We start from the raw sequence: 25,603 nt of genomic DNA, 5'->3' as shown, positions 1-25,603 counted from the left end.
ATTAATTTAAGATAAAATTATATGAAATTTGTAACAAATTCTCGTGTATAAAAAAACTGTTCATAAAAAATTTAAATGAAGGTTATCTGTATAGTAAAAACAAATACAGTAACCTGTAAATGAAGAAAAACATTTGAACATAAATAAATTTAAAAAAAAAAATTTTATTTAAAACACTAGACTCTAAACCTAATTTTAATCTAAACCTTAAATCTAATTTGATTTCTTGAGATGCAGTCAATTTTGTAATTTTTTTGGCCCTGCATGAACATAGAACACATTATTTTAATTTTTTATGCATATAATAAGATTTTCTTATTATTACTGCTCATATTATAAGGGTGCATTATTTCAAATTGTGCAAAATTAGATGACAGAAATCGTGACAGCACTATATTGCAAACTGTTCAGGAAAGATGATATATCAGTAATACCAAAGGTATAACTCAAAAAAAAAAAAATAAAGAAATAATCCAGAAATTAAAAAGAAAATTGGCACATCAGGTGCCATGCCACCACTTTTACAGCACTCACATGTTAAATATGTTATTCTTAATGTATGTAAAATGTGATAAACTCACAATTTTCTTCTAATTCACATGGCTCTTGACTTTTTTCTATGTCATATTCAAGAATATATAATCATACTTTTCTTTTAAATCTAATGAAATACAGCAGAAACCACTGCAAACCAATTCCATTTCACTAAAATGTTTTATATTACTACAATTCATGCGAGTTGCAGTATTCATCTTTACAAAATGACTTTACCAGTAATCTTTACACATGACTTTCAATGGGCAAAAATCAAAGTATAATAACTATTTCAAAATTGTATTTTTATTATTGCACATTTATAAATGTGCAATGTAAAATTCATATAAACACATATAAACAAAGCTTTGTTGTTTTATTATTTTTTATTACGTGGCATTTTTATTGATCACGTAACAGGGAATATACTTTAAACAGTCCATACTGCCTATTAATATTCACTTTTTACTTCAAAAAAAAGTTTAACAAGAAAAAAAAGCTAAAAGTACTTTATATATTTACAAAATGAGTGCTCAACTTCCTATCGCCTCATTCTTTTATGAGTTATATTTAATTTTGTTCAGTAGGTCACAATTTATTCAAAACCATGGACTGAAATCTGCAACACTGTGACTAAGAAGAAATGACTCCTACCTGAGAAGATGTTTAACTGTTTGTTCCTGAAAAAATGCCCATATTTTGTATTTTTAAAAATTTCTTCAACGCCTTAATTTTTCAAAATTATGGATAGCTAATTTTATTTACTTTGTTATGTAATCTATCCTATCAAGTTAAGGATGGTTGTAGCTTCTCTGAAATCACTACAATTCTACCTAATTTTGGAAGCAGACAAAAAAACTAAAAATTTATTGGCATACAACTCCTGTCAGTGGTTCATGATTATGACAATTTTGAGTAGGGTTTTTTTTTTTTTTTTTTTTGAAAAAGGGAAAATATAAAATGCTGTACACCACTAAGTAAATATGGATCACATAAATTACAAAAGTAATTTCAAATTAATAACATGAACTCAGGTTCTGAACTGCTATTAGCATAGTATTGAAATGTAAAATCCAAACACTATTTTATTCAAACCATACACATGTATTTTCATAAAATCTTGTATTAAATATATTTCAAGCTGCACAAATATTGACAATATCTGAACAAATGACAGTTCAGGCATAAAAAATTTACCTGCTGTTAATCATTAATAACTTCATAGATTTATTTTGATATTCCTTTTTTTATTCACTTAAAAAATGTCTAAAAAAGAGAAAGTGCATTTAATTATAAATAACTGCATTCTGTTAAAGGGCATGTAATATTTATGTCTTTTAAACAGTGTGGCAATGCATCTAATTTGTGATTTTGTTTTAACATAATGGTAGCATCTTTCATATTCTTTTGGCAAATGGCTTATGGAAATCAGTTTAAAATGACTGAAATTGAATATATTATCCTAAAAATTTCAACCATTATGTAGAAACTAGGATTATACAAAATGAAAAAATATAATTTTATAAATCTGCTGTCCTCAAACAACACCTGAAAAAAATCAAGATGATAATACAGTTGGCATTATTAAATTAAAATCAAAGTCATAACTTTTTTTTCTCAGAGAAAAGCATAAAATAATACTTCTATGGAACTGCAACTGTATGCTCCAAAATACTAACAAGAAAATGTTAATACTTTTTTAATTTAATTCAACAGTCCAACTTCTTGATTAAAACATGATTCACTAATAACAACCTAGCATGATTTGCACCATTTCAAGATATAATCATTTAAGTTATATAAAAATAATAAAATGCATATTTCTACAAATGACTATACAAAATTTTACATAATCTTTCATGAACACTCAACATGTTCCATGCTAGGTAAGTACAACAGCTGATTTTACTTTAAGGGCTCTTTTGAAACATGCAAGTAAACACATCAGATGTGTACAGGGAACTTCTATTAATTGCATGGTACTTTATGTATTTAAATCACCTTGTACACATTATGGAAGAATATCTTCAGGCACAGCACAAATATCTACATATCCAAGTCCTGATCTTGTTTAGTGCAATAATCTAATTTTTATCTATACATTTACTATTAGTTAAAAAATTGCAAAAAAGATTTTTATATTGGCCAGAACATTCTATCATAAGGAATCTTAGAGCATTTTTTACTTAAACTAATCTATTTCCCTGAAATGGATGGCTGATTCTTAGGAGAAATCATATCCATTAAACAGTTAGTACTCAAAATCTGCAGCATTTAATAGTCAACTTTTACCAGCATTATTGTTAACTATAGTCTTTCCACCCTTCCTTTAATCCTAACATAAACAAATGCAGATGGTTATTCATAGCTCTCATTGATCAACTGCCAAAATGCTGCTGCATTTTTTTTTTTTTTTTTAAATCAATTGACCAATGAATTCATTTGCCACAATTAAAGTAGGCAGGAACAGACTATAGCTGAAGGTTAGAAATTGAATTATCTTAACTTCCAAAAGCAAATTAATAAATATTTTAAAACACAAAAAGTGAGAAAGTTATCTGGTGACTAATTTTACATCTGGACTGACTTTTCATTTAAAATAAATTCTGTATTTATAAACAAGTATTCAGTACAAATGTTACACAAAAAAGAAAAAAGGAATTATATTTACTCTGTAGAAGATCTATTTACATATCAAATTAAAATATACATACAAAATTGCTATGACAGATTTAAGCAATATCTGCCTGCTTTTTCACAGTATGGTATGGTAATTTTTTAGAACTTATGTTCAAAGGAATCCTCTGTTTCATGGAGTAATACTCAAAAACTGCACCTGACATTTCTCTTTGGACTAAAATATAATGAAAAACAACATTTCTAGAAAGCCAGTAAATGCTACTTTGCTGGCACTGTTTGTGGTGACTGATGGATTGTCTTTCTTGTGCGCTCTCCTTTTCTCCATAGAATTATTTCCTGTTTAAGGACAAAACTTATAATTAACATTCTTTCATTTGAGAATATATGAACTATTTACTTATCACAGTCTCAGTTAATCTTAATTCAACATCTAATTTAAAACTGTCTTGGCACTCCTAAACTTACTTCATCATCAATATTTATATATTTACATGACTTAACTGACGATCACACATTCTGGCTGCATTTAATAATGAATTTATTGGTAACTGCTATCAAGAAAATAAATATGGGGCAAAACTGGAACTAAACTATGGGGGAACAAGACTATAAGTGCAAAGTCATAGACTTTCTGAGCTGCAAACAGATAAGTTTTGTGGAAATTATTACTGTATTCTTGATTAATTAACATATTAAATTGTGTTTTACAAATAGATTAAATAAGCTTAGTAGCATTTGTTAGCTTATTTTTTAAATTTAGCTAGTGACTTTGTAACTTACAACTCACTACTCATACCGCTATTATATCTCAATATATTTGGAACAGATATCGTAGAACAGAGGTTCCCAAACTTTCTCTGTTCACGGTACCCTTATGTCTCAGTAATTTTTTTCACTGTGCCCTAGGCCAAAAGAAATCTCTAACAGTTCTGTTTATTAAGTAGATAGGTATAAACAACTTAAGTATTTCTGTCTTAGCAACTTAGTAGCCATTTGAAAAACTAATACACATAAATTGAGAGAATTTTCAAAGAATTGAAAGAATTCCCTCAAAAATTTAAATTATCCCGCAGCGCCCCTGTGAATTTGCTACGGCGCACAGCTTGGGAACCGCTGTCATAGCACGTAACCAGTAGTGTAGAAGAATAGTAGGTTTTTAATTGTGATAAATAAGTAGTTTGAAGGTTTTAATCACTTGTTGGGCATATATCTTTTGTATTTAGCTAAGCATATAACTAATTTAACATTGTGATCATTATGGTATCATAAAACTAGATATCATAATATATATGACTGTGTTAGCTTAGTGTAGTATTCTCAACTAATCAATTAAATTTATTAATCTTATTAATTTTCATTGTTAGTTAATTAAATTGTATTTAAACTGAAATCATGCTGAGACCAGAGCAGCAAAGCAACGAGCACAAAACAGCGGGAGTGTTGTGGCTCATGGAGAGAAATGAAGAGGCCAATTCTCCAATGCATCACAGCCTAAAGAAAATGTGCAACTTATGAAATCTTTGCAGACCTTACTGGAACAGGACATGATCTAGGCAAGGCGGATATATCTTTATGCGCTAGGTGCAGAGAGTGTCAAGAAAGTAGGTCCCAACTCAGCAATCTGATGGGCAAGTATGAAAATTTGAAAAGTAGGGTAGATGCCCTCGAAGGAATTAAAAATGGAGACTCATCAAGCTATCAGCTACCCAACTCAATGCCAGAGCTCACTCTTGTGTAATCAGCCAAAATAGCAGCACTCTTCAAGGCAGAATGCACTAGTCCCACAGGAGCTAGGTTATTGTTGGTGACTATTATTATCAGGTAGACAAGAAATATATTGTGCAAAAAGGTGAATAGGACCAGAGTATATCAGCCAGGGGCAAAAGTTGAGGAAGTAGAGCAGACCATCTTTTAAGGGCACTAAGGGTGATATTACTGTACACACTGGTACTAAAGACATTAAGAGGCATCAACACACTGGTACTAAAGACATCAAAGGCATCAACAAATGCAAAGTTCTACATATAACTAACAGTAACCTCAGAGTAATGTACCAGAGTATTAAGAGTAGGAGACCGGCAGAATTACTTAACAAGTACAGGTCACTGTTGAACAAAAGCCGAGAATTAGGGTTGAATTTGAAAGTGTCTGCAATTTTGCCCAGACACGATAGGAGGGAGTATATGATGAGAGCCTTGTCGATCAATTCGGCCCTGGAAAGATTGTGCAAGGCTCAAGGGGTAGACTTTTTTTCAGCCTGGACTGTACTTGTTAACAGGAGAGATTGCTTCTACAGGGATGGGATACACTTAAATAGAAAGGGTGCAAGAATATTTGCTGATGCTATCGAGGCAGTGTTAGGTGGGTTGGAAAACTGCTAGCTTGGGGGGGGAGACAAAGACCAATAGATTGACAGTAGCCACTGGCAGAGGTGAAAGTGATTCTTGCACTGCTTCTATTGGAATGAGCAGAAGCCTGAAAAACAAGATGCATGATATTTCAGAGACTGCTGGGAGCCATTGCGGTACAAGTAAACACATGGGTTGTGTTAGGGTAGCTAAGAATAGAAACAGGTGCAGGTATACTTGCGTATACACCAATGCTAGGAGTTTAGTAAATAAATTTGATGAATTTGAGGTATTGCTCAAAACATCAAAGGCAGATATTGTTGGGATATCAGAGACGTGGTGTCACACAGATATAAGGGATGCAGAACTGGAATTTGGGGAGTACAACGTCTACAGAAAGGATAGACAGGATAGGAAGGGGGGAGGGGTTATGCTATTAGTTAAGAAACACATAAAAACCAAGGAAGTGAAGCCACTCGACATCGCTGGACAGTGCAGTGTTGAGTCAGTTTGGTGTGACATAAGCATTGGGAGATCAAAATTGAGAGTAGGAGTGTGCTATAGGCCTAATGACTCTGATGAGTATAATAAGAAACTGTACAGGGAAATAGAGTGGGCCAGTAAATCAGAGAGTCTTATAATGGGAGATTTTAATTTCCTGGATATTGACTGGAATTTGGGGGCTGGTCAGTCACACACTAGCAGGGCTTTTGTGGATTTATTGGATGATTGTTTTCTACATCAGCATGTTCTGGAGGCAACTAGAGGGAGTAATACTCTTGATTTGATTATCAGCAGTGATTCTTCATGCATTAAGAATCTGCAGATAAATGAACCACTAGGTGGCAATGATCACAGTGTGCTGAAGTGGGATTTACTCAAAGAGGTAACTACCATTAGGGGTAAAGGGAAGGGTTATTGCTTCCGTAAAGGCGACTACGATGGACTGAGACAGTATTTAAATTCTATACAGTGGGACCAACTGATGATGTTACCAACAGCAAATTCAAAATGGGAAGCATTCAAAGAACTTATCTTGGAAGCTACTAGGCTTTACATACCAACTAAGAAATATTGTTCAAGGTTTAGGCCAAAATGGATGTCAGATGAACTAATAAGGCATATGGCAGAGAAGAAAAATGCATGAGATACTTACAAATTAACACATGACACAGAAGCCTATGATAGATACAAGTTGATATGCAACCAAGTTACAAAGGAGGTTAGGCAGGCGAAGGCAGATTACGCGAAATCCTTGGCAAGAGATGCAAAGAAAAACAGCAAAGAGTTCTTTACTTATGTAAACTCTAGAAGGAAGGGGATGAATCAGATTGGTCCACTTGATATTGATGGGTCAACTGTTGATGATCCTGCTCAGGTAGCTAACAAACTAAACGAATATTTTGCATCGACATTCACACATGAGGAGTTATTCAGCGAGGGGAATGCCAGAGGTGTATTCAACTCTAGCAGTAAGCTATAGAATCTTGAAATAACTGGGAGTAAAGTGGAGGAGAAACTGTTGAAGATAAACACAAGAAAGGCACCCGGGGTGGATGGGATCTATCCAGTTATATTAAAGGAGGCAGCAAAGGAAGTAAGCAAACCCTTAGCCATAATTATGAGAGCTTCCTTGGACTCAGGGGAGGTACCCATAGACTGGAAATGTGCAAATGTGACCCCAATTCACAAAGGAGGATCAAAGGCTGACACAAGTAATTATAGACCTGTGAGCTTAACTTCTGTTCCAGGAAAATTAATGGAGGCACTGGTTAAAGAAGCACTGCAGGATCATTTAGACAAGACTTCAGTTATAGCTCGGACACAGCATGGTTTTGTTAAGGGGAAGTCTTGCCTGACCAATTTGATTGGATACTATGATGCAGTCACAAAAGAACTGGATGCAGGGAATAGCTTTGATATTATATACTTGGATCTTAGAAAGGCTTTTGATACCGTTGCACATGGAAGACTGCTGCACAAATTGGAGCAGTGTGGCATTGGAGGCAAATTGCTGTTATGGATAAAGGGCTGGTTGAGGGGGAGAAGACAGAGTGGTAATCAATGGACACTGCTCATCGTGGACTAATGTTATTAGTGGAGTCCCTCAGGGTTCAGTGTTGGGTCCATTATTGTTTTCTGTATTTATAAATAATATTGATGATGGTATATCAAGCTTAATGTCCAAGTTTGCAGACGATACAAAGGTTGGCAGGGTTGTCAAGGACACTACTGACACTATGTTGCTGCAACAGGATCTGGAAAGGTTGAGCAGATGGGCTGAGAGGTGGCAAATGAAGTTTAACATTGACAAATGTAAAGTACTACACATGGGAAACAGCAACCCCAGAGCAACGTATCAACTCTGTGGTACTACACTGACAGTGGTAGAGAATGTAAGGGACTTGGGGGTGGTTGTGCAGGCAGATATGAAGTTCTCTGAGCAGTGCAGACGGGATGCAAGAGTAGCTCATGGAGTATTGTCAATGATATACAGGAATTTTTCCAGCAGGGATAAGGAGGTGATTATCCTCTTGTATGAGGCCTCATTTTAAGAAGGATGTAGAGCTGCTGGAACGAGTACAGAGAAGGGCAACAAGATTAGTGAATGGAACAAAGGGGTGCTCTTACGAAGAAAGGCTTAAGTTTTGCAAATTACAGTGTCTGGAGACTAGGCACCAGCGAGGTGATCTGATAGAGGTGTATAAAGCCTTGAATGGTTTGAGCATGCTCAATGCTGATGGGATTCTTCCTCTAGCTCAGAATAATCACCTGAGAGGGCATAAATTCAAATTGAGGAAAGACAGATGTAGGATAGATGTGAAGAAATTTGCCTTTAGCCAGCGGGTGGTTGGTTGGTGGAACAGACTTCCATCCCTTGTAGTGGAGGTTGATAGCCTAAATAAGTTTAAGGCTCAGCTGGACAGGTATTTTGAACGAACAGAGGGGTGAAGTGGAAGTGGGTTTTTTTTTTTTTTTTTTTTGGCTGATGCTGCATAAGCTTGCTTTCTTGCATCAAATGCCTCTACTAATGCTAATGCAAAAACTGTGCTGTACTACACTCATGGTATTGGAAAATGAAAAAGACCTAGGGGTAATTGTTCAGTCAGATATGAAGTGTTCTGAGCAGTACAGATAAGCTGCAAGAGTAGCTCACGGGGGTCTTGTCAATGATATACAGGAATTTTGCTAGCAAGGATAAGAAGGTGATTATTCCCTTGTATAAAGCAATGGACAGGCCACAACTTGAGTACTGAATACAGGTCTGGAGGCCTCATTTTAGGAAGCATATACAGCTGCTGGAACGAGTACAGTGAAGGGCAACAAAGTTGGTGAGTGGAACAAAGGGTTGCTCTTACCAAGAAAGGCTAAGGCCTTTCTTGGTAAGATCTGGAGACTAGGCACCTGTGAGGTGATGTGATTGAGGTGTATAAGGCCTTGGAATGGTTTGAGCAAGCTCAATGCTGATGGCATTCTTCCTTTTGTTCGGATTATGCACCTGACGGGGCATAAATTCAAATTGAGGAAAGAGAGTTGTAGAATAGATGTGTGGAAATTTTCCTTTACCCAATGGGTGGTTGATTGCTGGAACAAACTTCCATCTGTCATTGTGGAAGTTGACAGCTTAAATAAATTTAATGCAGAACTAGACAAACTTTTGGAGTGAATGGATGGGTGAAATGGGAAGGTTTTTTTTTTAATGCTAAAATAGTTACTGATATTAATTCCTTCATAGTTAATTAATGAATTGTTTTAAAAACCAACACATATTACAATCTGTGAGGAAAAAAATAAATAAATAAAACAATTATATTAAAAACAGCAGCAAAAGAGGTAAACTTTAAGCTATAAATATCAAAGCACTCTTGAATTAATGGATGTCTTTACAGACTGCAGATATGTAAACCAAAGTCTTTCTTTGTGAACACTATCTAAATGGAGACCACTCTTTTTATTTTGTTTCAAGCTGAAGTCCACTTTTGAAATTTGTGAATTCTTGGAGAAAGAAATATCAAAAGACAATAGTAATACACTTTAAATTTCATATCATGCTTTGCACAAATGTGACCTATTTTATTTATGGTAAAACAGTAAAATAGACTTGCTCATCCCCCCCCCCCCCACCCCCATGAGAGAGAGAGAGAGAGAGAGTGAGAGAGAGAGAGAGTGAGAGAGAGAGAGAGAGAGAGAGAAGGGTTACTCTTGTGATAGGAAAACATAAAAATCCACTGGATTGGATACATCCAAATAAAATTAAATCAATTTGGTGTGACATAAAGAGTAGAACAACTCTGAGTGCAGAAGTGTGTTACAAATCTAATGAATGTTTTGAATATTATTCTCAGCTATATATGCAAGTTGGAGTGGACAAGCAAATCAATGCTTTATTATAGAGAGGGTTTTTAATTACCAAAATACAAACTATAATGTGGACTGAACATTGAATAATTCAAGTAAACCATGCTTAGTTATCATCTGAGTTCAATTAAACAGGAGTAAATAATTTTTAAGGGTTACAAATGCTAAATGGTAGTAGTGTATCACCTTATGTTGTAGGTACTGTAGCTTCACCAGGGCCTAGAAGACTGCATGGGCCATGGCCTGGCCCTCAGGCAACAAGAAACTTGTTTGGGCTCGGGCTAGTTAACACGATGTTCGGGTTCAGTTCGGATACAAATAATTGTAATGAATTGTTATTTCCAAACATTTCAGACTATTTCTTACATATATTTTTTTAAATATTTTGTTATGAATTTAAATTCTTAAAGGTTTTTAAGAAAAAAATGCGTATTAGTTGTCTGTTGACACTTTTAATTGACCAATAAGGTGCACTTCGCCAACGTCTCCAAAATTCACTGAAATTTGTATTCTTTCATGGAAATTACTCGGTCTCTATTTTTGCTCAGTAAAGTAGCCTTTTCCCTTAAGTGGGCATTGTTGCAATTTATGTTACATCAATGGTATACGAATCATTATGTTCTCTGGCAATGGGTTCCTTTTTAGTTGTATGTGTACAATATTTATTAAAAGTGTGATACCATTAATCACTAGTTCTACTGCATCCAAGGTTTTGGGTTGACCTACTTTCAATTCTAAGAATATTCACTTGTAACACTTTCTATCTGCTTCTTTGCTATATCCAATACTGACCAATAATTTAGAAATATAGGTAAGGGAAATGCTTACATCATACAGTGAGAATTACCAGTGACAGAAGTAACAGTCAGTTCTAATTTTTTAAATTTAAGTAGAAGTGGATATCGATATTAGTTTTGAAATTATATTAAATATGGTAAATTGAAAATTTATTACATTTTCTTTTTTATATAATTAATATTGATAACTATTTTGGATAATTATTATTGTTATATAATTATTAATATTGAATTGTGAATCTGAAAATTTATTTTTTTATTATTATGAAACTTCAAAGTAATGCTAGCAATTTTATTTATATAAAAAGTTTCAATTGGGGTGGGATAAAACTTGGTTCTTTGAAAAAAAAAATTCGGGCTCTGGTCGGGCTGGGTAAAAATAAAAAATTTAGGCCTGTGCAGATATCTACCAGGGCCATGACAAGGGAGAGAGGAGTCTATAAGTACAAAATAAAAATGAGAAAGCTACAAAAAGAAAAAAGAAAAAAAAAAAAATACATTGCAGCAAGTCCCAGGCTCATGATGTTACACCACTGCTAAATAGAAAATATTTCAGAAAACAATTATAGTTCCCCCATGTATATGGCATAAAAAAAAAAATAAAAAAAATAATTTTTTTGAAAGACAGATGAAAACCAAAATCAACCATCAGAGATCCAATAAAATTGATATTTGAAAATATGGCTGCTTGGAATATCTACAACTTATGTAATCAATCTACTCAGGGATATTATAAAAAAGGATTTGACAAAATGGTTCAAGAAAAACAGTACGAAATCATTGTGAACACTAAAAGGAAAGGAATTAACACTACTGACCCACTATAATAAAGAGAGCAGTTGGATCAGTGTAGATGACACCAAACAGACAGCTGCACTGAACAGGTTCTTAGCATTTATGCTCGAAGAAAAATAAACTTTTCTTTTAGGCGAGAGGGGCTTGTTAGTTCAGCTAACAACTATCCAGGATTAAATGAAACCCTCTATATTAGAAATTATGAGATTTAAATCTGAAGAAAGCACAAGAACCCTATAGTATCTACCAGCTATACTGAAAGAATCAGATATACTTATCTATGATAATGAAGGCAGCCTCAGATATCCAAAAGATTAGAAATATGCAAGTACCTCTCCCATACATACAAGGTGCTTTTTTAAGCGTTGTTTTGAAAGCTATAAAACCTGTACATCTGACTTCTGTGGTAAGAAAATTATGGGACGCATTATCATAAGTGCCAAATCTCCAGATTCACGAAGGAGAATCCGTCTTTGTAACTTAATTTGACCTCTTACTGTTTTAACATTATTTTGGTCTGTATTTTTTTTAAAAAAATGATACTATATTGATGAAATTTGCAAATTTTTTTTTTTTTTTTTTAAATTCTGCGAACTTATTTTTCTTAGAGAATAGTTTTTACACTAACTGTTCAGTTAAGCATAAAAAATAAGCCTACTTCATTCTGCAGGTTTTCCGTTCCAATACAACGCATAGAGTATATTTTAGAAAGCAATAAAGATTAAAAAAACAAAGTTTATTAAAAACTAATATCATTAGAGATTTAGGGTGGAATTCTTGTTGCTATTGACCAAATAGGAAATTTAGCTAAAAATTTTAAAAAGGAAGGAAAACACTAACACCAATGAATGTGTTTCTCTGCAGGTTTAGGTCTCCAAAAGGGAAAAACTAGAGAAGTGAAAACTCCAGAAAGCCAATGGGACAATGTGTCCCCTTAAATGGCAAAAACCGTAACAAACTGAAATAAAAATTTAAAGAAAAAAGAAATAAAATAAAATAATGGCTGTCTAATGATAAAAATAAATAAATAAATGAATGAATGAAAATACCTGGATAAGAATAGAAAAAGAATTTTGGTGCCAGTGCCCATCTTTTCAAGGGATTCCAATTCCAGTCCACAAGGAACTCCAGTGGGCGAAGGACAAATTTAGTATTTCAATAACCCCTCACAACCCAGACAAATCTGAATTGAGTGGCTGTAGACCCCGACACTACAAAACCAGTAAGAAAGCACAGTCGTGACCAGAAAAGTACTCAAAGCCATGAAAAATGAAACACAAAACAACTATAAACAGAATATAATTATTTAAAGAAAACAACTCTAATGACGATAAAATACTTGACATTTCAAACTTAAAGGTTGATAATAAAAGTACAAATAATATTAATTTTGAGAAAAGGAAGCAAGAAATAAATTTAGAAAATGCTAAAAATAACAGGTGAAATAAAAGCAGCAAAGTAACTTCAAACAAGGCAAAAATCACAAATTTTGAAATAGTGAAGGTGTGTGCATGTGCTAATGCAAATATACTGGGTGGTTATAAAATAAGTTTCCCTATTCAGGAGACCCTAGTGTCAAAACGGTTAGAGATAGTACTGTGAAAATCAGTGGGTATGCCATTTAGGATATGGGGAGGCAATTTGTAGAAGAAAAAAAATTAGTTCAGATTTCCAACACCAGGGGAGAAATGGCATTGTAAATGTTATTTGGTTTTTTTTTTAGGAGCATTAGCAACTAAGGCCATATTGCTCCGGGATATGCGGTGGTCATTCCCTGACCTTTCCGCATCCTCCATATTTGGTGGTGACGGGCTTGAACCCCGATCTAATCAAGAAGCGTGTGCTACGCACTGCTGCTCCTTCCCACCTGGCTACAGAGGCGCCTCACTGTAAATGTACATGAGATGGAATACAGTGGGGGGTCCCAATATCTGATGGTAATTCGTTCCACAAAATCCATTATATGCTGAAAATACTGTAAGTTGAAACCAATAATACATTGATATATACGTTGTTCTCCAAAAACACAAAATATGTTATACTTCATTTTTACATTAAAAATGAGTGTTTTATAAAGATTATTTAATAAATAGTTGTAAAACATCTTAAAATAAAAAAACAAACAAATTTGCATTTATGTTGTGCAGAGCTGGTGAAATCAATGGTGGCGTAGTGGTGGTAGAACAATCAAGCATCAGGTGTCTTTTCAGTCTTTTGTTGCTACTGGCAAAGAAACTCTCCAAAGTGGACTATTTTTGACAATTTTTTTGTAGCTTCCTGAAGTAAAAAATTACTTCGTCTTCCATTTTGCCCATCATGAGTTCAGTGTTTTCAATGTTGGGGTTTTTTTTACCACTTTTCTTAAACACTCCCAACAAGAAATGACAGTCTTCAGGTGACACTTTTTGGGTGTCTTTTTCTTCCTCTTCCTCTCCAGTGTCACTCTCCGTAATTTTCTCTAACTCTTGTAGCTCCTCTATTGTTAGCTCGTACCCATAACGTCAATAAGGTCCTCCACATCCTCTTCGCCAACCTCCAGACCCATTGATTTACCAAGAGTGATAATATCATTTGTCAAGGCACCATCATCTTCAAATCCATCAACATTATGGATAATTAAAGGCCAGATGTTTTTCCAGGCTACATTTAAGCACATTGTGGAAACATCATTCCAAGAACTTACAATCAGCCTCTCACAGTCCAGCATGTTGAACTTTGATCTCCAAAAATCTTTGAAGGTGACAGCATTTTCTTGGTGTAGATTTTCTTGAAGTTTGCAATCACTTGCTGGTCCATTAGTTGAAGAAGAGGAGTGGCGTTGGGTGGGAAAAATTCGACTTGAACTAAGTCAAATTGTGCCCCAAGAGATTGAACAAATTTGGGATCATGGCCTGGCGCATTATCCAGCAGCGCATTATCCAGCAGTGCCTTCACAGGAAGCTTATTTTTCTCAAGATAACTCTTCACTGAAGGAAAGAAAACTTCAAGCTCCCATTCATTGAAGACATAACCTGTAACACAGGCCTTGTTACTGTGCCAAAATACTCCCAGCATGCCTTTGTCGACCTTTTATTGTTTAAATTCTGGGGGGTTAGTGATACACAAGCAAAGAGTTCAGCTTAAAATCTCAAGAAGCATTGGCACCCAACATGAGAGTGAGCCTATGTTTCATACGCTTATACCCACATAAACTAGCCTCATCCTTAGTAATGTACCTTCTCCTGGGTATTCGCTTCCAAAAGAGGCCAGTTTCGTCAGTGTTAAAAAGCTGCTGGTGAAGATAACCCTCCCGATCAACAAACTCAATTTCAATTTTATAGAAATTTCAACAAATTCAATTTTAAAGGTCTCAGCTGCTTTTTTATTGTTATTATTATTATTTTTTATTTTTTTATCAGCACTGGATGCCTCCCCATGCCTTTCAACACTTTTGATATGCGTCCTTTTTTTTGAAGCGCTCGAACCAGCCTGTGCTGGCTTTCAGGTCATCAAAGCGCACAACACTGCCACTGGTTGTTGGAGCTTTAAGTTTCAGATTGTCATAGATCTGAAACAATTGTACGAGCGATGTTCCGCGCACTACGCGTTGAACAATAACGTTGAATTATAACAAAGACATTCTGAAAACGGAGGATGGCGTGCAACACAGTTTCGCATAGCATCCCATTGGGGATGTTGGCTACATGATGTTTAATGCTTGCTTTCAAATTGAAAAGCATCTGTATGCCGCCACGGTAAACTCTGCCTTTCAGGTATCCCCATAGCCAGAAATCACAGGGATTGAGATCTGCTGATTGGGCTAACCAGAACTGCGGAAAGTCTCTAGAAATGATGCGATCATTTTCAAATGTTGAACGGAGCAGTTCCTTCACTTGTTGACTAACGTGGGGAGGGGCACCATCTTACATGAATACTACAGTCTCCAAGCATTGCCTTTCTTGCAGAGCGTGAATAATATGTTCTCTTAAAAGAGTGCAGTATCGTGCACTAGTTACCACACACCTTACAGGGCCATGAGGTGTAGACTCTTCAAAGAAAAATAATCCGATTATAAACTCTGCTGTGAATCCACACCATACAGTAACATATGGACTTTGTAGTGGTCTTTCATGCACAGCAGATGGACGAGAAGTTCCCCATATTCAGCAGTTTTGTGCATTTACAACCCCAAGAAGAGTGAAATGTGCCTCATCAGACCACAAGATCATTCAAGCCTATGTATTGTCAAGTTCCGTATGAGCCAGAAATCGTAGATCAAGTCTATTCGTTGTTGCTAATCACAAGACTTTAGTTCTTGCACTATGTGAATCTTGTACAGGAACCAGCGTAAAATTATTTGAAGCACTTTACGTACAGTAGACCAAGGAAGGTTCAAGTCTCTTGACACACCTTTGGCACTACTGACTGGTATTGTCTAACTCCCAGGTCATTTCAAATTTCTTTATTAGTTTTCTTCTATTAATGTCAAAGGTTCTTTACACAAACCTTTAAGTTTCCGATATTCGTGTAGTGCTGCATTAGCATTACTATTATTCTGGTAAAACAGTTTTACTAAAAGAGCATGTTCCTTTTTTGTAAGAGCCATAATGGTTATTGACAGGGGCATTGGCCTTTCTGCTTTTATCTAACAGGATGCCATTTGTGTAAGCGTGTCTTGACGTAAATGACAACTTTTACATGTACAGCGCTGTTTTCCCTGGTGGCAGAAATTTGAAGTAATTTTTTTTATTCTACAAATCACTTCCCCATATCCTAAATGACATACCCACCATTCACAGCACTAACTCTAACCGTTTTGACACTAGGATCTCCTAAATAGGGAAACTTATTTTATAACCCGGTATATATAGCCCAGAACAGACTGAAAAGAAAAACAAAACATTACATTAAACTAGAAAATATGCAGGAAAGGGTAACAGCTGAAGAACACAAAATGTGCTAAACCGAACAAATTAATAACTAAACCACACAATGCAACCTCTATTTTAAGTAGACTGGGGGGACGGGGTTGAAGAATTCCAAATGGTAAGCACAGAAGGGGTGAAAACTGAATTAGACCATATTTGACCAAGTTCTTTTCAGAGGTTGAAAATGAAATAAGGGAAAAACCAAAGCCAGTGAAATAGTGCTTATTTTGTAGGTTTACGGTTTCTAAAAATGAAAAACTACTAGATGGAACTCTTCAATTCTGTTCCCCCCCAACCTAAACTGCTCCACATTCACCTTTCTGTTTTTCAGTTCTTAATTTATTCAATTTAGCATGCTTCAAGCCCTTCAGCCATTACCCTTTCATTTTTTCTGTTTTATTTCTAGTTTAATATAACCATTTTTAGCCATTTTCTCCAATCTACTCTGGGCTGTATGCATTTTTGGATCAGCACATGCATGCACCTTCACTATTTCAAAATTTCTATACTTTTGCTTATTTGAAGTTACTTTGCTGCTTTTATTCCATCTGTTATTTTTAACATTTTCTAAATTTATTATTCCCAATGAATTTTATTTTTATTATTTATACTCTGTATAATTTTGAGGTAACTTTTCTAAGTTGGAAATGTCAAATATTTTATTCTCAGAGGAGGTGTCTTCAAATACTTATATTCTGTTTGTGTGTGTTTCCTATTTCATTTTTCACAGTTGGAGCGAGTTGCTTGCAGGACTGTGCTTTCCTACTGGTTGCAAAATGTTGCGGTTTACAGTCACTCAATTCAGACTTTTCTTAGTTAAGGGTTATTGAAACATTGCAGTTGCCCTTCACCTGCTGAAGTGTCTTGTAGCTTTCCGTTGAAAAGATGGCATTAGTGGCAAAATACCTTTTCTATTCTTATCCAGGTATTTTCACTTATTTTTCTTCATTAGAATGTCTTTATTTAATTTATTCTCTCTGAATTTTCATTTCAGTTTGTGACAGCTTTTACCACTCAAGGAGACATCTCATTGGCTCTCTAGAGTTCCACTTCTAAAATTTTCTTCTATCTACTGTAGTTTTTCATTTTTGGAAATCCTAAACCTGCAAAGAAAGTAGTTTCTCTATTTTTGGTGTTTTTCCTTCCTTTTTTTAAAACATTTCCTGTCTGGTAGCAACAAGAATATTCATCTTATTTCATTCCAAACCCCTCTGAAAAGGCTATTATGAATAAATATTTATTTTCTTTGAAAATAAATGTATGGAATTGCAATTCCTCTAACCCATGTTGCTGACAGATCCTAGAAATATGAGCCAAAACACTGTCCTCCCCCTGTCAATAAATTAATAAAGGTAACCTTCCTTGCTAGTCACAATTCTAAAAGATCAATGAGAAAGCAACACATCACAAACATCAAAACGGACTGATGAACAGATGAGCAGTACACACAACATTCATGGTAAACTTTAGCAAAACTGTTATACAATCCAATGAAGTACAACTTCAAATATTTAATTCACTCAGAACAGAAGCTGTATGACTTTATGATTAAATTTCATAAATTGTGGACTTTGTGTCAGTTGAATTTCTACTGTGTAAGACCAAAACATGTTTCCTTATGACAGACAAAAATCTGCTGGCTCCAAACAGAATTCACTGATAGTAAGTTGCCAATTAGTTTTTCATCAGCAGAAGTCTAACAGATGATCCAAATAAAAAGTTTACTAAAAAAAAAAAAAAAAAAAGTTTCTGAAAAGAGACAAAACAAAATGAACTCCACATGATATTGTCTTTCTAGTGCAGTGTGGACTTTGTTTTCCTCCTATCAGCAGTTAACCCAATCTACAGCTTGTGAAAGTCAAAAGTTGGCAGTTATGTACTATTCAGAATGCAGTGCAGAGTCATCTGAGTTGTAATGATTTAATTCAATGACAACCTGCTCAGGTACTATAAGGTATAAGATACCTGGGGGACACTCATATGTACAAATGTCCAAACCCCAGCTGTCATCATTGAATGACAGCTAGGGCTTGGAAATATAAAACACATGGAGGTGATATTCAGTTTCCCATGAGTCAAGTACTATTGATTCGAATTTTGGTCAAGTCCAATTTACAACAATCAATTTCTGTCCCCATAAGTTCACTCTAGTGGGACTGTTATTCTAGGTATAATTCCCACATACATGGGTCTAAAAATAATAATATGCTGGAGCTGCCCTCATATGTGAACCACCATAAACAGAAGGTGAAGTATGATATCCACCTTAGACCGAGGAATGGCCGAGCCCCTATGACATAACTTTGCCAGATGCTGCTGCTGCACTGGAAGTAACAAAAACAATACTTTGCTAATGTAAAGCTCTAACATGTTCCTACATCTTCTGTCATGCAATATGAGTTACATCTTTTAAATTTCCCAAATTGAGACTGATTTTTGTAATCTCAATTTTGAGATTCAGATCACAAAAATTTGGCATTATGGGGAAATTTAATATTACTTACACTTGAGGGATTTAGCTTTAAAACAGTGTTTGCAGGTCACTTGCTATATAGTACACCAAACTAAACTTATTGGTAAAGCTCAAGAGGCATCTGGTTGTGATCAATAAGTGTGAACCGAGTATACAGTGGGGGTGGGGTGGGGAGGGCTGCAAAGCCCCCCCCACACACACTGAGGATTTTAATTTAGACATATTCAATCAAGTGCTTACTGGCTTCACACTCCTTTTTTGGAGCTGGGCATAACCTGGCATGGGTATGTCATATCAAAAAATTTCATCAATTTATACGTGTCTTTTCCACCTCCCAACTTTCATCTCATTATATCCACATATCAAATAGTCAAACTAATGGAACAAAACAACTTATCTGCAATCAAATATGAACCTCAAAAAAATTATATTTCCAATGATTGGCAACTGTCCCACATATATTTTCTATGGAACCTCGATTATCATTTGCTCCAACTCAGCACTCATCTCTGCTAACTATTCACTTTATGATTCCTTCTGCTATCAAGTTGGTATTTGTGCTTATTTACTTTCTAATATTCCTTGTCAGAGACTTCCTAATTTGGAATTCCTCGTCTTGATCGACGGTTCAAAATCTTACACTATTCTGTATAATCACTTGTTGGCCTCTACCACTTGCTCAGAATTTTTTTGTCCATTCTCAAATTTAACTTTCCTAACATTATCCTCAGTGATTCTAATGTTCACAATTCCATCTGACTTCAATTTTTTTGTACAGTTGGTGTGTTTTTTTATGATGCACTGGCAATTTAGGTAATGATGCACCAAGTCCAAAAATAAAACAGGTTATATAAAACAGTTTACTATTCTTCAGGTGGTTCGGGATACTCCTGAATCATCCCCAATTGTAGGGTCAAGAAATGTATCTTCATGTTTAAAACTGCTTTTCTAAAATAATTTGCAGTTTTTTTAGCTGAGACTTCTTGCTGAGCTCTATTAATCAGCTGGCATGCTTGCTACTATAAGATTCAAATTCACTATTCTTTATATTTTTGTCCATTTCATGTAGAATTTTCTTCACAGTACAGTGCTGATAGATGCATTTAAGATTCTGGAAGACTGTTTATGGATCACTCTGATCCACTGGTTGAATTTTTGGTACCATGTTTGGAGGGAAAAACACTACATTTTTAAATATCAAAACTGATTTTAATTATCTGCTTTTTATGAATAATACCACATTGCATTTCTGTGCAATCATTTATTTATCAAACTGCCATTTTTGAAGAGTACAATGGGGTCCACGACCTTCCCCCCAATTCATAGTCCATTGGTAAGGATTTAATGACTCTGAAGCACTTTGACCTTGATCATTTGCCAATGATGAAAGTTTTCCTGAGCTGCCTGTGTTAGCTTCCAAACGTGCAATTTAATTGACAATGAAGTTTAACGAGATTAACAAATTTTACTGATTAATTGATAATATTATATGCTATATTATACTAAGCGGTACGCTATCTAGTTCGGGATATAACGTTATATCATATAACAGTGGCAGCAAGTTATGAACAGTAAATCTACGGACACTTAAGTATTAACTAACTTCAAAATCTCGCTGTCTCAATTCAGAATAAACCAAGGATCTTGACTAGGTCTATAAGATATTTATAGAAAATAGCTTAATATAACAATTAGTCAATAAAGTGGCTAAATATAGCTTAAAAAAAAAAAAAAAAAACTTTCCGTTCGCTGGAGTGGCAAAACTTGCAAAACACCTGGATTGGATACCCTTACTGATACTAAGTAATAACCTATAAAATCTCTACCTAAGTTAAAATTTAAACTAAGTATCGTAACTAGGAACATAAAACTACTCTAGAAAATAAGTTAATATGCCAATTTAAGTTAATAAAACAGAAAAAAACTTTTCTATTTTCTGGAGCCATAAAAACTTCCCAAGGCTGAACTTCCCAAGGCTACTCTCGTTCCCAAGATCTTCAAGAACGGCTCAGGAGTGATAAAAACTTTCATTCTACTGTCGTCACTGGTGACGAGAGTTGGATATATGGGTATGACCCAGAAACCAAGCAACAATCATTCCAGTGGAAGAGCCCATCTTCACCCCGACCAAAGAAAGCCAGACAAGTGAGGAGCAATGTGAAGTCCATGCTGATCTGTTTTTTGGACATTGACAGGATTATCCATAAGGAATTCCTCCCTCCTGGCTCGACCGTCAAGGCAAAGTTCTACTGCAACGTCCTGAGGCAGTTAAGTGAAGTTAAGTTAAGCCATCAGGAGGAAACGTCCAGAGAAATGGCAAACAAAGAACTGGGTCCTTCGTCACGATAACATGCTGGCCCACACATCTCTTGCTGTGGCTCAGTTTTGGCATCCAATAACATGAAAATCATCCCCCCTTATTCACCAGACTTAGCCCCCTGCGACTTCTTCCTCTTCCCAAGAATGAAAATCAAGCTGAAGGGTCGAAGATTTGACAGCATAGAGTATAGTCACTCACTGACTTATGTAAGGGTTGCATTCCACAGAACTCTACTTAAGTTCAATTTTAAGTAAGTCAGAATTTCCCTAAATGCTTATGTAGCACTCGCAACTATACTATGCATGCTAAATTTGATTGAAGCAAAAAAGAAATGTTCAACAAACATGTAAATAGAATTATTTATTCAATTTTTTTTATCTCGTGCGCAGGAAAAATTTCAAAATTATAAAATTACAAAAAGAGAGAGGAGACACAGGCATAACATCAGCAAGTTATACCTTTCGACCATTGTTGCCAGAATTAACTCTCCAGCTGACAAGCATGCTGCTGCAGAAGTTGAGGGCTGTGGAGATTTAGGAGTTTTTTCCAGCACATCACAATTTCTCTGCAGCTGCAGAATCGGCACTGGCGACTTCACCGCCTATTTTAATATTTTGGAAACCAGCATGACGATGCTTGAGCCTATTAAACTACCCATTGCTTGCCACGAACTTGGCTTGGGGTTGGCCATACTTCTCCTTAATGTCTTCATAAATACTTCTTGCTTTTGCTTGAATGGTCATTAGACTCAGGGGCACTTGCTTCTGAATCTGATTTTCCATTCATATCATTAATAGCTTTTCCATCTACAATATAGCACCTGAACACTGTTTTGTGATCACTGTTGATCTTAAATGTGTTGATCCTTTAACATGTTCTTTTATACGTGCACTGTCCCTTAAAATAGTAGTCATTGTTGAAGCAGCGAGACCTAATTCCATGCAATAGATGACAAACTTTGTCCTGCTTCGTACTTCTTAATTAATCATCTTCATTTCTAAATCAATTTTGTTTCATTTCCTAGCAACTGCCAGCATTTGCACTTTCCGTTGGTCCCATTCCCTTCATCATTGTAATAAGTAAATAGGAATCAAGAGAAGGTTCTGAAAATGTATTTATATGATTGAAGATTTCAGTGAAGGGGAACTCATTTCACCATAATACCAAAACCTAAAAACCCACAGAATTCCAGTTATCAGTATTATCACAAATGCAATAAGATCAAGTTTACTACCTGTTTATAATAGATTGCACTAACAGAAAAGCCCAATAAAACAATAAAAAATAGTTTTTATTGTTTTATGGTAGTGACCTCCAGAAATGTGTTTTAGGAAAATATCACAAAAGCAATCAAAATTATAATGGAACATATGATAAAGATGAAAGTGCAATGCAATTTCCATTATAAAAATGACCTTTTAGAGAGATAAATATCTTAGTTATATAGCGAAAATTTCAACTTCCTAGGTCTTGGAGCGAATTACCAAAAAAAAAAAAAAAAACCCAATATGTTATTGGGTTCATATTACAATATTTTCACGATACCTCCATTTATTACTACGGGATTCAAAATACATTTCCATGATTTTTTTAAGTTTGCACCGGTTGGTAAAACCTTATATACAGTCAAATTTCTGTAAGTTGAATATTACATAAGCTGGGGAGTGTCTGTATGTCCAAACCGAATCACAGGCGGGTGCTGAACACAATGACAAAGAAGGACTTTCAGGACCCATTCAAATCATGGGGAAAAGCGCTGGAATCGGTGTTTACACTCTCAAGGGGACTACAGGAACTCCCCGACTTACGTTAGTGTTGCATTCCGCGGAATGCTGCGTAAGTTGGAATTTCCCCCATGCTTGTGCAGCACTCGCAACTGAGCTCGCTGAATTGATTCAATCAAAAAAGAAATGTCTGACAAACATGGAAATAGAATTATTTATTGCATTTATTAAATTTTTTATCTCATGTGCAGGAAAAATTACAAAAGCTTGCAATTTAAAAAAATTTCTAAATTATAAAATTACAAAAAAAGAGAGGAGACAGGCATAACGTTGGTAAGTTTAACCTCTCTCAGACATCATTGCCAGAATCTACGTGTTCAGCTGATAAGTACGCTGCTGCAGAGGTTGAGGGCCGTGGAGATTTAGAAAGGGTTGGCCACTCAACCTTACGAAAGAAAATTTTTATTGGATGACTGGACGGTGGCTTTTTTCTTTTCATTGTAGATTTCTTTGTTTGTAGCAAGCATATCATTCACCCCTCTATTAACTTTTAAGAATCGTTCGCTCAGGATTCATCTTCTCAAACCTCGCCATTTCCTGGCGAGGTTTGAGAAGTATAAATCAAAATTTTTTCAAAATTTTGATTTATACTGCGTATGTAAATGAGTAACTGTGCTGTGTTGGTAATATCTTCACTTTCATCATCAACTGCAATCGAAAAATTTATAAAATCTGTAACTTTTTGTTTCAGCTGATCTTTAACATTAGCAGACAAGTCTTCGATTCTTCTTGCTAAAGTTGACACTGATAAACTTATAGCAGCAAAGTGCTTAACTTGATCAGGGCATATTTCTTCTGCAATTGATAGGCACATTCGTTTCACAAACTCACCATCAGTAAAAGCCCTTCCTTCTTCAGCAATGATTTCAGATGCTCGCAAACTACCGTATTTCCCCATGTATAAAAAGCACCTTAATTTTGGGGCCCAAAATTTGAAAAAAAAAATGTATTACATAAAGTTATTGAACTCAAGTTTTATTCATCATAAAATTCATACAACTCCTCATCACTGTCAAAACTTCCAGCTTGTCCTCATCTGTGTCTGATGACGAATCACTGTCTTCATATATTGCGTCGTCCTCAGTTTCATCTATGGCATTTGAAATGCCACACTTCTTAAATGACTTGACAATGATCTCAATCTTGATATTATCCCAGGATCTTTTCACCCAGGTACAAACTTCTCCTATAGTTGGTTTCTTCACTCTTCCTGCTGGTGTCAAATTGTCCCCAGAAGACTTCATCCATTGGTTCCATTCGTCGCTCATGGCAGCTTTGAAGGGTTTGTTAATGCTGACATCAAGTGGTTGGAGCTGGGATGTCAAGCCTCCAGGTATGACAGCAAGTTTTGCTTTTTGCTCTGCACCAATCTTCTTTGTGTTTTTTGTTATGTGTGCCGTGAACTAATCAAGCACAAATCAAGAACTAATCAAGCACAGGTTTGCATAAGAGCCCACCTGTTCTCCTGCTCCAAACTTTCTCAAACCAGATCTTCATCCCATCCTGATCCATCCAACCCTTGTCATGAACGTGGACAATCACTCCTCGAGGAATGTCTTCTTTTGCGTTTGAAAATCAGCATAGGAGGCAGCTTGGTTCCGTCGGCACAACAAGCTAGAACAACTGTATAATGGCTCTTTTCATGTCCACTTGTCTTCACAGTTACAGTTTTCACCCCCTTCTTATCAACAGTTCTGTTACTTGGGACATCAAATTGAAGGGGGACTTCGTCCATATTTGCAAACTGTCCCAACTCAAACTAATGTGTCTTCCGACATTGAATGACAAAACGATGAAATTCAAGGACCTTCTGCTCATAGCTTTCAGGAATCTTTTGGGAAAGTCTGGTGCATGTAAGCATGCTTAGTCCATTCCGTTTCATGAACCTGAAGCACCAATTGTGTCCTCCTTTGAAATCAGTAACTTCGTTTTCATCAGCAATTCTTCTTGTCTCATGCTGAACTATCTTTGTGGACACAGGAATTCCAACTGCCCTTTGCTCTTCAATCCATATCTTCAATTCCCTCTCTAAATCAGGCCATTTTGCTGACTTGCCTCTCATGGCCTTCTTCTGCCGTGGTGTTTTCAGTAGGGTTTCTTCTTCCCGTAGCCAGTCTCAGATTGTTTTCTAAGTTGGAGGAGGACCAAACTTACGTTCAGCAGCATGATTTCCATTCACTTTTGCAAACTGGATCACTTTTAACTTGAATTCAGCACTGTACGAAAATCTTTTCTGAGCCATTGGCCATTTCTGGGCAGAACGTGGTTAAACGTAACCTAATATACTGGTAACAAGTGCGAAACAATGAGCGCAAAGACAGCAAGCGCGAAAAAGCGGGAAATGCAAGTAAAAAAATCCACAACCACTGTATAAGACACACCCAGTTTTTAGACCCCAAATTTTTCGAAAAAGGGTGCATCTTATACATGGGGAAATACGGTAGCTCTAATAAAATTCCAATTCTGATTAGTGAAACATATCATCTGTTGTTGTTGCCTCTTGAAATCAAAGCTCAGCTCTTGTAATGTCTTGTTTCGCAACTCTCCTTGAAGTTTATCGTAAGTTGATCGCATGTTTTGTCGTATAATGTCATTTCAAATTATATTCTTTCAACACAGAAACTGCTTCCTTACATATTAGGCAGG

General features: G+C 35.6%; 1 protein-coding gene across 1 annotated transcript in view; it reads right to left on the bottom strand.

Moving 5' to 3' along the window:
- Positions 1 to 3,285: 3,285 nt before the first annotated feature.
- LOC150087041 (vacuolar protein sorting-associated protein 26B-like) overlaps positions 3,286 to 25,603 on the bottom strand; it is a 302,718-nt gene continuing 280,400 nt past the window's right edge. Inside the window, exon 8 of the mRNA XM_090371779.1 lies at positions 3,286 to 3,510. Within this exon, the coding sequence (XP_090227905.1) occupies positions 3,433 to 3,510 (78 nt within the window). The 3' untranslated portion in view covers positions 3,286 to 3,432. The remainder of the gene's footprint in view (positions 3,511 to 25,603) is intronic.

This window comes from Mastigoproctus giganteus, chromosome 4 (genome assembly GCF_048544385.1).
Source record: "Mastigoproctus giganteus isolate SK-2022 chromosome 4, ASM4854438v1, whole genome shotgun sequence".
NCBI lineage: Eukaryota > Metazoa > Arthropoda > Arachnida > Uropygi > Thelyphonidae > Mastigoproctus > Mastigoproctus giganteus.
Note: the sequence above shows the minus strand (reverse complement) of the source record. Positions and strands in the feature narration are given on the sequence as shown.